This window comes from Ursus arctos, unplaced genomic scaffold (genome assembly GCF_023065955.2).
Source record: "Ursus arctos isolate Adak ecotype North America unplaced genomic scaffold, UrsArc2.0 scaffold_2, whole genome shotgun sequence".
Lineage (NCBI taxonomy): Eukaryota > Metazoa > Chordata > Mammalia > Carnivora > Ursidae > Ursus > Ursus arctos.
The window spans coordinates 96,495,679-96,509,035 of record NW_026622874.1 but is presented as its reverse complement, the minus strand read 5'-3'; the positions used below and the strand labels follow the sequence as shown (position 1 = coordinate 96,509,035).

General features: G+C 64.2%; 1 protein-coding gene across 3 annotated transcripts in view; it reads left to right on the top strand.

The window, feature by feature from the left end:
- Window positions 1-12,844, top strand: part of COL26A1 (collagen type XXVI alpha 1 chain) — a 144,352-nt gene extending 131,508 nt beyond the window's left edge. For 2 of the 3 annotated variants that reach the window (XM_044390203.3, XM_026515528.4), the window contains exons 6-13: window positions 1,048-1,146; window positions 1,769-1,921; window positions 3,549-3,632; window positions 4,628-4,680; window positions 7,360-7,395; window positions 8,639-8,686; window positions 10,480-10,564; window positions 11,334-12,844. In XM_044390203.3, the coding sequence (XP_044246138.2) occupies window positions 1,048-1,146; window positions 1,769-1,921; window positions 3,549-3,632; window positions 4,628-4,680; window positions 7,360-7,395; window positions 8,639-8,686; window positions 10,480-10,564; window positions 11,334-11,494 (719 nt within the window). In that variant the 3' untranslated portion in view covers window positions 11,495-12,844. Of the gene's footprint in view, window positions 1-1,047; window positions 1,147-1,768; window positions 1,922-3,548; window positions 3,633-4,627; window positions 4,681-7,359; window positions 7,396-8,638; window positions 8,687-9,685; window positions 9,971-10,479; window positions 10,565-11,333 lie in introns of those variants that run through there. The other variant, XM_048224809.1, reaches the window with a different exon arrangement.
- The last annotated feature ends 513 nt before the right edge of the window (window positions 12,845-13,357 follow it).

Sequence of the window (13,357 nt, the reverse complement as noted above, 5' to 3'; positions counted from 1 at the left end):
GCCTCTTAGCGTCCGTGCCCAGGCCCCCAGCCCAGCCCCTGCCTTCTAGGAGCCTGTGATCCAGGGGCATATTGTCTCGATGATTCTTGGCCCCACTAGAGCCCTGTGCAGGTGACGCTCTCCCTCCCTCGTCTCTCTCGCAGTTGAGCCCCCAGCTTCTCAGTACCCCTGCCCAGACTCTGCTCTGAGCTCACATGCTTCTCACCTCCTCTGCTTGTCCCTGTCCAGTCGGGAGAGGGAGCAGAGCAGGGAGGGCACAGCCCCCAGCAGTGGGGGAGTCTGGTGGTCAGTCCTGGGAGGAGCCGACCCTCTGTGATTTTCTGACGGGACTGGAGGCTGTGGAAGGGGTGAGCTCAGGAAGGAGGGGGTTCATCTCATTCTGGGTCCCCTGGCTCACCTCCCAAAGTTTCACACCCAGGAAGCTGCCCCTGCCCACCTTCTTCCAAATCCTTCTTCTGGAACTGGGGAGGAGGGAGACTTCTAGCCCTCAGAAGACCCAGGACCCAAATTCCTTGAGGAGAGGCTGGGAGGGGCGTTGGGTCTCCTGGGCCGCTTTCTCCTCACCACGCAAAGTGCAGTTCCAAAAATGGCCACCAGGTGGTGCACAAGCCCTACAAATGGTGACACTGGGGTGCGCCCTGGAATCCCTGAGAGCAGGTGAATTGGGCACCGGTGTGCTTTAGGGCTTCCTGGGGTCTCCGAGGAGGCCTCATTGGGGAGCTCTTTGTCACAGTGCTGTTCCCAACCCTGAGCAGGGAGACAGTAGGACTCTTGAGGGAGGGACCTAACTCAGCAGCAGCCTGGCTCTGGGCCCTCAACAAGGGACCTACACTTTCCTGGGCCTCAGTTTCCCCACCTGCGAAATGGGAACACAAGTAGCTCTTGAGGTCGTAGGAGTTAATAGGTACAAAAATGGTTTGTAAACCGTAATGGAGTCTCTGCTCCTGGGAGCAGGTCTGACCAGATGGCCCAGGTGGTTAGGCCTGGAGCCCCTCCGTGGTGGCTAGGCCCACAGTCTTCTCAGGACTCATCTCATTCTCTCCCCAGGGCCCCCGGGGCAGACGGGACCGCCAGGACCTGCAGGTCCCCCAGGCTCCAAAGGTGACCGGGGCCAGGCAGGAGAGAAGGGCCCAGCAGGGCCTCCTGGTAAGGGCACCCCAGATCTGACTTTGTCCACTGGGGGAAGGGGCGGGGGTTTCTCCCCTATCTGAGCAGTGAGGCATCCTGTAACCCCTGATCTTGCTGGGGTCAATGACTGCCATCCTGGGGGGCTCCAGGCTCACTTCTTCCCACTGGCACCCCCGCTGCAACACCATCCCAAAGCCTTTAGGGCCTGGACTGACCCTGGGCTGCAGGAAAAACAGAAGATTCCAGGAGCTGGGAATGCAGGCATGGGGGTGGGGCGGCTGGGGCCTGGGGACTGTTCTTAGCCATTTAAACAACACCTCCAGAGAGTCCCCCAACTCCTCGTGCTTCCTGTAGGAAGATACAGTTCCTGTGAAGGCAAGTATAGGGCTGGCCCAGGCTGGCTGCCGCCCTCGGTGCCCCGACCCCAGAGCTGAGGTCCCAGGAGCGGGCAACCCTGCCTCCCTCACCTCCCACCCGGCAGCCCCGGTGTTCCCCAGGCCAGAAGCGAAAGCCGTGTTCACTCACATCCCAGGACAGCCCTCCAGGGAGACTGTTCTGGAGGCCACCACTGACCTGTTTCCCATCTGCGGTGTCAGCCGCCAGGCCGAGCCCTCACGTGACTCCACTTCTCCCTCCGCAGGCCTCTTGGGGCCGCCAGGGCCCCGCGGGCTTCCTGGAGAGACGGGGCGCCCCGGCCCCCCCGGCCCCCCTGGCCCAGCAGGCAGCCCGGGCTTCCCTCCGAACGGCCCCCAGGGTGTCCTCTACTCCCTGCAGCCTCCGACAGACAAGGGCGGTGAGTGCCCCCGAGGGACGGACCCTGGGGAAGCAGACCCTCGGAGAGCCGGGCAGCGGCCTTGGAGCAGGGCTTTGGCGGGTGGGGCAGAAGGGTCCCTGGGGGGCTGACGCTGGGGGGCCCCCAACCCAGCTTTTGGCCCCAGCCTGGCCTGTCCCTGCCCCAGTGCCCAGCTCCTGCCCCTGGGGTCCTGACCCCCCACAGGTCACTCTGTTGTCTGGCCGGCCTCAGTTTCCCCACTCGGTGACAGGAACACATCCCCTCCCAAACCCCCTGACCTTAGGCCGCTCGGCGAGTGTTGGTTGAGCACCTGCTGTGTGTCGTGCACAGTTTTTGTCACTGGGGATACAGCAGTGAGCGAAACAGACCCCTGCGCTTAGGGGCCACGGTCTGGTGTTTCTGAACCCCAGAAACACTTGCCGACTGTGGGGAGGGGAGCAGGGAGGCCCAGAGAGTGCGGCAGGGGGTGCAAAAGGGGTGTCATCTGGGTAAGTATCCTGGGAAACCGGGGGAGAGTTTTAAGGAGCAGGTGACAGGGTCGGGTGACATCCCGGGCACCGTGGGGGATGGGGACCTCTTTGTCTGGGTCAGAGAAACCCCAGCCCCCTCCTGCTGGTGCGTCTGTCCCTATCCGAGCCTCAGTTTTCCCACCTGTAGAGTGGTGGCAGTTAATACTCCCCAGTGGCGTGGCTCTGGTAGAAGGGAGGGACTCATTCTTGAGCAGAGTGGGGGTCCCGGGCTGCCCTCAGCGGGTGCAGGAGCCCAACCAGGTGAGAGCAGAGGCTTCTGGAGCAAGTGGGAACTCACTGAAGACTCCGAGCGAGAGCGGGGCTCCGCCGCACACCCCTGGGCCACAAGGAGCCGTCCCAGGACTCCAGCCTGCCCTGGTCTGGGCACGACGCCTCGGGCACTGCCTGCCATCTGAGCACTCAGAGCCCTCCTCCGATGCGACCCTCCTGACCAGCTCCCTGGGGTCCCCAAGGGAGGGCGGGGTGTGAGCTTTGGGAAGAGTGGTCCAGGCCTCCGGGTGTGAAGGGAAGGGCAGGGGTAGCCTCTCCCATTCCAGGCATTTCCTGGGCCTGGCTTCTCTGGGTCTGGCTCTGGGGACCGGGCAGGACAAAGTCGCATGGGGCTTGCCCTGGAGAGACCCAAATCGTAGGAACTGGGCCATTAACAGACCCCACCCCTGCCCCAGGTAGAGTAATAGGCCCTGCAGAGGCAGCCCAGCGTGCTGCAGCTCAAAGAGGTGGGCAGGGAGGACTTCCTGGAGGAGGCCCCGCAGGAGTAAGCCATCAGGTGCACCAAGAAAGGGCTTGTGGGGTGGAGTGGGGGGTTGGGCAGGGAGAAGGGGAGAGTGTTCTGGCCTGGGGCACTGGAGAGGTGAGTAGGGCAGGGCCAGACTCTGAAGGGCCTGGAATGCTCTGGAAGGAGTTTGTGTATTATACGAAGCCCTCTGGGCTTTCCCTGCCCTTTGACCTGGGCTCTGGCGGGAGTGGTAGCATACGCTTGCCGGGGCTGCTCTGAGGCCCAGTGGAGTCGGGGGTGCCTGTCTTGGCCCTGGGGGAGCTCAGGCCCAGCACCCCAGGCCTGCCCCACAGGGTCACAGGCGGCTGTGCTCTGCCCGCAGACGGAGACTCGCAGCCGGCCTCTGCTGCCGTGGACACGGTGCTGGCCGGCGTCCCAGGGCCCCGGGGCCCCCCTGGCCCTCCAGGTAAGTGCAGAGGGCAGCCGACAGCCTGGCCTGCATTGGGCACCCCCTCTGGGCTTGGCCTGGGCCAAGGGGCCTCGTGGGGCCGGTGGGGGGCCCATGGCCTTGGCAGGGTACTGGGGATTGGACGAGTTCCCTTGCTTCGGGGGGACAGCTCCTTTGCGGGACTGGACACAGGAACCCCGAATGTTCCTGCCTGCTGCTCCACGAAGCAGCTCAGGGCTGTCCCCATGGGGGCCTGAGTGGGGGTCGCACCGGGGTACGTGGAGGCCCAGGTCCGGGGGAGGCAGGGGGTCAGCGCAGGGGTGGCCCCAGGAGCTGGTAGGGCAGGTGCCTACGAGAGGCAGGAAGCCCTGAGCCTTTTGGCGAAACCAGGGCACTGGGGCAGGGGATGGCCCTGGGGCTCTAAGGGGCTGGATCCTGGGCCTGGCCTGACCCCCACCCTCCGGGGACCCTCACTGGAGGGGACGGAGGGGAGTGCGGGGCAGGGGCCAGCCCTACTCAGCAAGTATGTGGGGGCCTCATCCCCCCATCATTCATTTACCCTTTCACGTAGTCACGGAGCCCTCCCTACGCGGGGCGGGGGCTAGTTTCCTGGCCTCTTTTAAAAGGTGGCATTTGAGCGAATGCCCGAGGGAGGTGAGGGAAGGCGCTCAGAGGGCATGTGCTCTGACTGGAGGGAGGGTGTTTCTAACTAGACTGAGTCCAGATCTGCGCCCCCCTGGGGGGCACTTCCTGCAGGTTCTCCCCCAGCTTGGGTGCAGCCCAGCAGGGGACTCCCAGAGGCCTCACTGTCCCAAGGCAAGAAGGGTGGCCTTGGAGGGGTAGGGTCCCGGGTCCGGACGAGGGGCAGGCTTGAGGGAGATTTGCCCGGAGAGCGGTGGGCCCGGGCGGGGTGCAGGGTGGCCCCACGGAAGAGGCTCTGAGGGAAGACCAGGTTGTGATGTAGGGTGGGTGGGGGGCTGGCCCTGGGTGGCCATCTGTGACTCTGCCCACAGGTCCCCCTGGACCACACGGTCCCCCAGGACCCCCAGGTGTCCCTGGATCCCAGGTAAGGCCTGCCCCACTTCTGGCAGGGGAGGGGGCGTCGTCTTCCCGGGAAAGAGGAGCCAGGTTTCTTCCCAGCCCGAGTTGCTCAGGAAGGGGCGGCCCGGCCGGCCCCTCCGCAGCTCGGCTCGGGTGGGACCCGGGGAAGGTGGATGTGACCCTGGTCTCACCAGCAGCTTCAGCGCTTTGCCGCCCACCCCCCACGCCGGGGAGGCGTCCGCACCTTCCCATCTCAGACATGAGCTAACCGAGACCCAGAGAGGCCAGTGCCTCCCGAGGACATTCAGATCACAGAATGTCCACCCCGGCCTGTCGCCCTCCTCCCCAAGTGTCACCTGTGTGGGGGAGGGTGCCCCAAAGCCTGGCGACGTGGCCCCAAGCCCCAGCCGGCTCTGCCTCTCTAGCTGTGTGACCTTGGGTGGAGAGGTAGCCTCTCTGGGCTCCGGCCACCTTGGCTGCTAAGCCGGGGGTGCACGGCTTCCCTTGTGGGTTGTTAGAGCAAAGGAGGAAACAGATGCTGGGGGGAAGGGCCGGTGTTGCAGAAGCCGAGGGCCTGGGAAGAAATCACACCAAGGAGGGGCGGCCCGGAGGCAGAAAGGGTGGAGGTTCCTTCAGCCCCCACCCAAGGGCCCGCCCAGACCTAGCGCCCCGCTGTCCCTGGAGCTCAGGCTCGACTGGGTGGGGGGATGCCTAGAGGTGACCCCCATGCTGCAAGGGGTGGGGATCTGGGCCTTGGCCCTGTGAGTGCTGGGACCTAGGGAGTCTATACACGCCTTCACCCCTTTAGGCCCTTGGTGAACATTCCCCAAACACCCAGGACACCAGCACCCCAAGCTGAGGGTACAGCCAGGCCCGGGGGCCACAGTGCAGCCTGGTAGAGTTTACATTCATTCAGAGCTAGTGTCCCCTGACTCCTGATCTGCCCCTGTTGTCCCCGCTGGGGGTTTTATGCCCAGGAGGATGCAGCCTGGAGGGGGCAGGTGGGCGCACTGGCCGTGGGGAGGGGCAGCCGGGAGCTCTGGCCGGGAGCGCAGGGCCCAGCGAGGGCAGCAATGGAACAGAGCCGGCTGGCGGGCAGGGCCTGGGGGGCGCGGGGCTGGGGCTGCAGAGGTGACAGGAGGCCCTCTGGCCTGATCTGTTCCTAACTCAGGTACGACAGGCCAGGTAAGCAGGAGTCCAGGCCCTCTGGAGCCAGTCACCCCGGGGGCACCCTCCAAGACAAGGCTTGTGGGAAGGTGAGGGAGAACGGCAGGGACTAAGGAGGAGTGTGGTGAGGCACAGAGGCCCCAGGAACTGTAGGAGGCGGCAGGGCTGGAATTCTGTGCAGCCAGACGCCTCCAGCTGCCCCAGCCCACAGCCACAGGGAAAGTTGGAACGATGGGATTCACAACCCCTTCCCCACCTGCTGGCGCCAGCGGCTTTCTGAGACAGGCCATCATGTAATCCCCGCAGCCATGGGGAAGGGGCGGCTCAGAGAGGTTCAGTCTCCTGCCCGGAGTCACACAGCAGGAGAATGGCAGGGGTGGGGCCCTTCTCAGGCTTTCTCCAGCTCTTGCCGAGAATGTGGTGGGTGCTTTGGGATAGCCTTATCCTGTCAGGTGGTCTCTTATCAGGGTCTTGGGGCCCTTGCGGGAGAGTGAAGGGGCACAGGGCATGACACACGTGCAGAGGTGACACTTCAGCAGAGACCTAAGGAACCAGAAGGAGCAGCCATGCAAAGATGCCAAGAAAGGACAGTCCGGGCAGCCAGAAGAACGAGTGCAAAGGCCCTGGGGCAGGGAAAAGCCCTGACTGAAGGAAAGTACAGACTGAGGGAAGGAGAGTGAGGTGTGAGTTGAGGTGGGAGAAGGGTCTGACTGGAGGGGCGGAGTGTGGGTTTCTGTCACAGGGAACGGGGACTCTGAGTCTCAGAGAGGGAGAGCCCGTGATGTGATTTCATCTTTAAGAGGCCCCTCGGGCTTTGGCTGTGCTGGGGGAACGGAAGTGGGGGAGCAGTGGGGCAGGGAGCTCAGCAAGCTGACCACGGAAGCGTGCGGGGAGAGAGAGGGCGACTTGCATTCAGGTGCTGGCACCGCTGCGGCAAAGGGAATGGACGTGTCTAGAAAGTGAACACAACGGGTCTGGTGGATGGAACAGATCTGGCGAGAGAGGGAAAGGAAGGTTAACTCCTGGGCGTCTGTGGGAGCAGCTGGGAGGACCGGTAGCCGTCTCCCCAGAAGGCAGCTGGAAGGTGGAGCAGGTTGGGGGCCTCCCAGGGCTCTGCTTGGGGGAGGTGGAGTGGGGCGCCCCTGTGGGCAGGTGGAGAAGTGGGAGGGCGGTAGAACACGTGGGTTTGGGCCTGGGGAGCCTTCCGGCTGGACATCAACATGGATGGGAGGCCTCGAGTGGGACCCTGTCACTCGTTCTCTGGGGGGGGGGGAGGCCGTCCCTCTGTGGGCGGGGGGACCGGGGGGCTTTGCCATCTATGCAGGCTGAGTGACAACCGTAACGGCCCATTTCTCAGCTAAGAAGACCGAGGGCCCTGCCGGGGCTCAGGCAGGAACCAGTGGAGGGGGGTGCAGGAGGGGCCTTCCCATCTCGTCCGCGCCATCCTCCTCCCGTCCCGGTGTGGGGCGGCTAAGGGGAGGACGGATGTACTGGGGGGGCCGGCAAGGACCCACCTGCTTTGTCTGCCTTTCTGCAGGGCCTGGCTGGAGAGCGGGGCGTGACGGGACCGGCTGTAAGTGGGGGCTGTGCCGCTGGGCCGTTCCCAGGGCACCGGCTGGGGGCGGGGGGGTGGTTTGTCCCGGCCTGGCCTGAGTCCAGCCCCACAGCCACCCCGAACGTGGCCTGATCCTACCCTGCCCAGAGAAGGGGCGGCCTGCCTGTGGTCCCAGCTGCCCGAGCTGGGAAGGGGTGCCCTTGGAAAATGGAGAGCCCCTCACTGGGAGTGTGAGCAAGGACTGAAGTATCCTCCTGGGAGGGGGCTGGGTGAGTGTCCTCCGAGCTCTTCCGGGGAGCCCAGGCCCCTGAGTGAACATGCTGTGTGGCCTGAGGAGTCCCCTCCCTCCGCTGAACCTTCCAGGGATAGAGGCGCAGACAGCTGACCTCGAATTTCCCGCCTTGGAAACAAGAATTTATGAGTCTCCGCTCTTGCCTGCAGGGCCAAGGAGGCAGGCACCTCCTCTGTGCCCAAGTCTAAAGTTAGGGGCGGACAGCCGGGGAGGAGGGATGGAGCTTTGCTGAACACCCACTGTGTGCTGGGAGGGGAGGCGTTCCTCATCCATAGTGAGTTTAAGCTTCGTTGCGGCCCAGCAAGGCGGGACTTTATTTTCCCCATTGTTTTGAGAACTGGCAGCTAAGGCTCAGAGAGGTTAAGTAACTTGCCCAAGGTTGCACAGCGAGGCAGTGATGGAGCCAAGATGTAAGCCCAGGAGTGTTCGCCTCCAAAGCCATGCCTCCTCCTGGCTTCTGTCTGGGAACCATGGTGAGTCCTGTCCCAGAACTTCCGGCACCAGGCTCCAATCAAAGGTCATTATCAGCATTGATTTATTTAATCCTAATACGCCTGGGAGGTAGGCAGTGTTACCCCATTTTACAGATGAGAACACTGAGGCGCAGAGAGGTCAAGTAGCCTGCTCAAGGTCACATAGCATACCATGTGGGTGTTATTGTGAGGCCGACATTACTGGCCTCCTTTTAGAGGCGGAAGCAGAGAGAAGCAGGGACTCGATCCCTGGCAGAGCTGAGACCTGAGCTCGTGGGGTTTCAAACCTGGAGCACACTGAAGCCCCTAAGCCCAGCCATGCTGGGCCGCGCAGGGATGCCCGGGGCCTTGGGCGCTCCCCTGCCCCCAGGCTCTGCCTGCCCTGACTCGCTGCTGGCCCCCACGGTCTGCGCGAGAAGCTGGGGAGGGTAGAGGCGCCCCACTCCCCCCACTGCCCCCCCCACGCCGGTTGTTGACTGCGTGGTTTTCCTCCCAGGGCGAGCCCGGCGGGAAGGGGCAAGAGGAGGACAAAGCGGCTGCAGAGGTAACTGGTCCTGGGGTCCGTGCTCCCCTCCTGCTCGTTGGCTGCGTCCCAACGGGAGGGCGGGTACCTGGCAGCTCTGTACTGACGCCCCTCAGCCCCACATGGGATGAAGGGGGTCCCGCCCGGCGGGGGAGCCCAGAGAGTGATGTAATGATTGCAGCATAGCGTGCAGTTGGGGGACCGGCCCGGGGCCAGAGGCCAGGGGGGACCCTGCTGGGGAGAACCCCTTATTTAAGGAGGCTGCAGGCTGCGGAGTCCCTCTCCAGGGGCAGGAATCCCCCATGCGCGGTGCATGGTGCGTGAAGGAGCCCCAGGGTCGCGGCGCTGGTGGACTGAAGGATACGTGGGCAGGTGGACAGAGGCCTGGTGGATGTGGGAGGGGGTGGCGGGGGAGTGAGGATGGGAGCAGGCAGGGGCCGGGGCACGATGGTGTGGGGAGGGGTCACAGATGAATAGACATGACCATGAAGACCCGCTGTCTTCTGGGAGGAGGAGGGGTGCTGGAGACTGGGGTGACGGATAAATGAGGTGAGGGCAGTGGGGCCGGCCGGGGAGACCTTACAGGCTGAGAGCAAGAATCCCCTGGGTGTGTCAGAGGTCGGGGAGCAGCCGGCTCAGTGGGCATCTAGCGTTCCCTAGTGGGCCAGCCTGCGGGTGACTGGGGAGGTGGGCTGGGATGGAGGGGGCAGGCTGGAGCCACAGCAGCTGCTGGGGGCACAGGAGGCAGTGGGAGGAAGATGTGGGTACAAGGCGTGGGCACAGATTCGCAGGTCACTTGCAAGGGGGACGGAGAAGTACTTACAACTTCACCCTTTACCTTCCGTAAGCGAGCGTCCGTGGCTCAAGGGCATGGGGCTTAACTGGGGCCCTGGAACCCCGTCCCAGACGCTGCCCCCAGTGTGGCTTCTCGTGGCCTTTGGTTCCTTGGGAGGAAGACCTCTCTCCTTAACCTACAGGACGCTTTTTGCTTTCCTTTCATTTTTTTATTTTGCTTTTAAGTTGGCTCCTTGCCTAGCGTGGAGTCCAGCTCAGGGCTTGAACTCAGGACCCCGAGATCAAGACCTGATCTGAGATCAAGAGTCGGACGCTTCACCGTCAGAGCCAGCCAGGCGCCCCATCCTTTTGTGTTGGTTTAAACTAGACCGATCTGAACATCGGGACAGAGCTGTCATGTCATGCCAGCAAGAGGCACCGTTCTGGAACTGACTTCAGGGTGGGGCCTGAGCCCCTCACCATCGCTTTCCTTTTCCAAGTGGCCTTGATACCTGTCTTCTCAATAAATCAGCTCAGTGACGTGTCTCGGTGCACAGGGTCCTCTGCCTGTGTGTAGGCCGGGCCTCTAGAAATGTCGGCCCGTCATCACCCTGCACTCGTGCCGACGCGCCAGAAACAGTGGCTCTCCTTCTCTCTCTCTTGCTGGGGTGGCCACACCTGTGCTAGGTGCTTTGCCCTTGGCAGGGTCTTTTCTGGAAAGAAGGGCGCCCAGGGGAAGCAGCCAGGCAGCCACAGAAGCAGGAAAAACTGAGGCACGAGGGGGATGGATCTGGGTGTGAGGCCAGGCTGTGTGGCCACAGGACCCTGGTTACCCTCTCTGTGCTGCAGTTTTCCTTGTCTGTCCACAAGAGTTCAAACCCCAGGCCTGGCACGTGGATATCCAACCTGCAATGGCTGTTGTACTGAGGATGGGGACAAGAGGAAGGAGGCGGGAGCAGGGAGGGCTGGGACGACATGGGCACCGAAGTGAGCCCTATCTCTGTGGCCAGCCCTGACCCTGGCTGCTTCCTCCCCGCCAGGGTGAGGGGGTGCAGCAGCTGCGGGAGGCCCTGAAGATCCTGGCAGAGAGAGTCCTCATCCTGGAGCACATGATTGGGATCCATGGTGAGTTGTGACCAGGGCCTGGGGCCAGCCGGACCTGCAGCTGGCTGTGGCATGGGGAATCCCGTCCGCCCCCGCCTCCCCACTCCCTGCTGCCCTCAGGGCAGCTGCCACTCCCGCTGGTCTGCCTGCCTTGATGACACCCCCACTTGGCTGCCAGATGGTCTTCCCCAAGCCCCAGGCGGACCCTACTCTGTGCCTCCCCTGCTCAAGAACCCTCTGTGGCTCCCTACTGCCCATGACCGATGTCCAGGCACATCAAGTCCCAAGCCCCTGCCCGGCATGGCCTGGTGCCCAGTGACTTGGAGCCACCACCTAGTCTTCCCAGGACCTCCCCCACCCCCCACCTCCCTGCCTTTGCTCCAGCCAGTCCTCTGCCGGCTGACCACCAGCTCCCACGTCAGGACCTGCTCCAGGGTCTCTTCCTCTGTGAAGGCACCCTCCTCTCACCCCATGGCGCTCTGCAGAGCCTTGCGCTCCCTGATGGGGTGGGCTTTCCGTGTCTCTCCCTGGCATGCTAGGAGGCCCTGTGGCAAAGTGGGGACAGGCAGCCCTGCAGGGCCCGGAGCCCAGCCCCGGTCAGCCCCGGTTGCAGGGGGAGCGGGCGAATGCGTGAGTGATGGGTGCTCGCGTGACTAGGGAGCCTGCTTGCTGCCTTGCCCTGTCCTCGCTGGGCACCCAGCTTCCCTCGCTGGCTGGGCACCCAAAGCAAAGGGGGCCTTCGAGTGCTCCCGAGGCCCTGCGTGAGCCCACCCGCCTGCTGTCCTTCCAGATCCCCTGGCCTCCCCCGAGGGGGGCTCTGGCCAAGACGCTGCCCTGAGAGCCAGCCTGAAGATGAAGCGAGGTGGCTCCCCGCCCGACGGCGCCCTCGCTGCCCTGCTTGGCCCTGACCCCGGGCAGAGGAGCGCCGGCCGGGCCAGCGGCGGCACGTAAGAGGCCTGCTTTCCAGGACAAGCCCCAGCCCTGCCAGAGACCCGGCCCCGAGGCCTGTGTTGCCGCTGGCTTTTGAAGACACCCCACGGGGGCCTGGGCTCCGGGCACTGACGACCGTGAGAGACACTGGCTCCCAGGGCCTGGGGAACTTGGGGACAGATGGCAGCTGCAGAAGCAGGATCCAGAGGGCCCCAGCACCCTTGGCAGGGCCCTTTCCTGGTCCCTGCCCTCCCCACCCTCACTTTCTGTAGGAGACGGGATCTGGGTGGGCTGGGCGGGGCATGAGAATAATCCTAATACTCATCATTTACTGAGTCTGGGCCTGTCCAAGGAGCTTGCCCTGCATCGTCTCATTTAACCCTTAGGAGGTAGGCTTGTTATCCCCACTTTCCACGGGAGGACGAAGGTCCAGCGAGTGTAAATAATCTGCCGAGGCCACGGGACCAGGACAAGCTGGGGCAGGATTTGAACCCAGGCCTCCTGGTTCCTTCACCCTCGACCCTGCCAGCTTCCTGTCTTCACAGAGAAACTCAGGGTGGGCGCAGGGCTGGGGGGAGGCTGGACCGGCCAGCAGGGAAGGAAGGCAGGGTCCTGGGCCTCCTTCCTCAACTCCCGTCCCCGGGCTTGGGGTCTGCTCCAGGGTCTGGCAGCACCAGAGAGACCCTGAATAAACCTGGGACAGTCCCACGGACTTGGGGACAGTGAGAGAGGAGCACTGGGGTGCAGGCCCTTCCAACCAAACCGGCATTGCCCCCCCGCCCCCGCCTCCCAGTCTCTGAACCCAGCCGGCCCTGCAGGGCCCTCCTGGCCCTGAGCCCCGAGGAGGGCGTATTTAATGTTGGCAGCTCTGCCTTCTTGGGGAATCTCTAGGGTTGGCCATTTCTGCATCACACGGCGAGTCCCATGTCCCCTTGACCAACTAGAGACAGGACAGCTGCCCGAGTCCCAGGCCCCGTCGGGAGAGACGCTGCCCCCTCAGGGCCGTGGGCCCAGGCAGGCTCCACAGCAGACGTCCAGGGCCGGGGACCCCTAGCAGCTCAGACCACAGCCCGCAAGACCCCTCAGGCCGTGGGTCCCTGTGCCCCGGCCCGGCCCTGGTGCCCCTCTCTCGCTGGGCCAGGACCCAGTCTTGACAGCAGACTCGGAGGTTTTGGTGCCACCCTGGGTCGTGTCTCCCCTCAGGGCAGGAGCCATCTGTCCCCAGCGTCCTTTGTGCTCCCGGGAGGTTGTGGCCTGGGCTTCACAGGCCCCGGTAACCTCCCCCTGCCCCGCGTGAGGCAGGACCGGCCTGGGGGCCGAGGGGCGGCCGTCAGAGGCGGGCGGGAAGTCTGTAAGCTCTGACAATAAAGGTGCTCTCCCCACTGGGGCTCCCGTGTCCTGTGGCGGCAGCTGGCAGGGAGCCTGGCGAGCCTGGCTCCCAGCCATGAAGACGCAGGTGCTGAGGGAGGCCGGCCCTGGGAGACACATCTGGGGACGGTGTGGCCGGATGTGAGGACAGGCATCCTGGCCAGTGCCACACACATGGCACGGGCCACGGCTGCAGGCCACAGCAGCACAACGGGGAGGTGGGGGGGGGCAGCTAATCTGTCGGGGCCAGGGGAGGGGCCACGGAGGAGAAAAGGGTCTTCGGGGGTCGGTGGGAGTCGGCTAAGTCGGAAGGGGTACTGGAGGCAGGGGGACTGGCCTCGGCAAAGGCTTGGAGGGGCTGAGGAGGGCGGCTCATTGGTGACCCCTTGTGCTGAGAGTGTACGTGACAGGTGCAGGGCCAGGCAGGGCCGTGAGCGCCCCCCTGGAGGGCTGAGCCCCTTTCTCTTTCTCCAGGCCACCTCTCAGCTCACTGGAGCCCCACCCCACCCCCGTTGC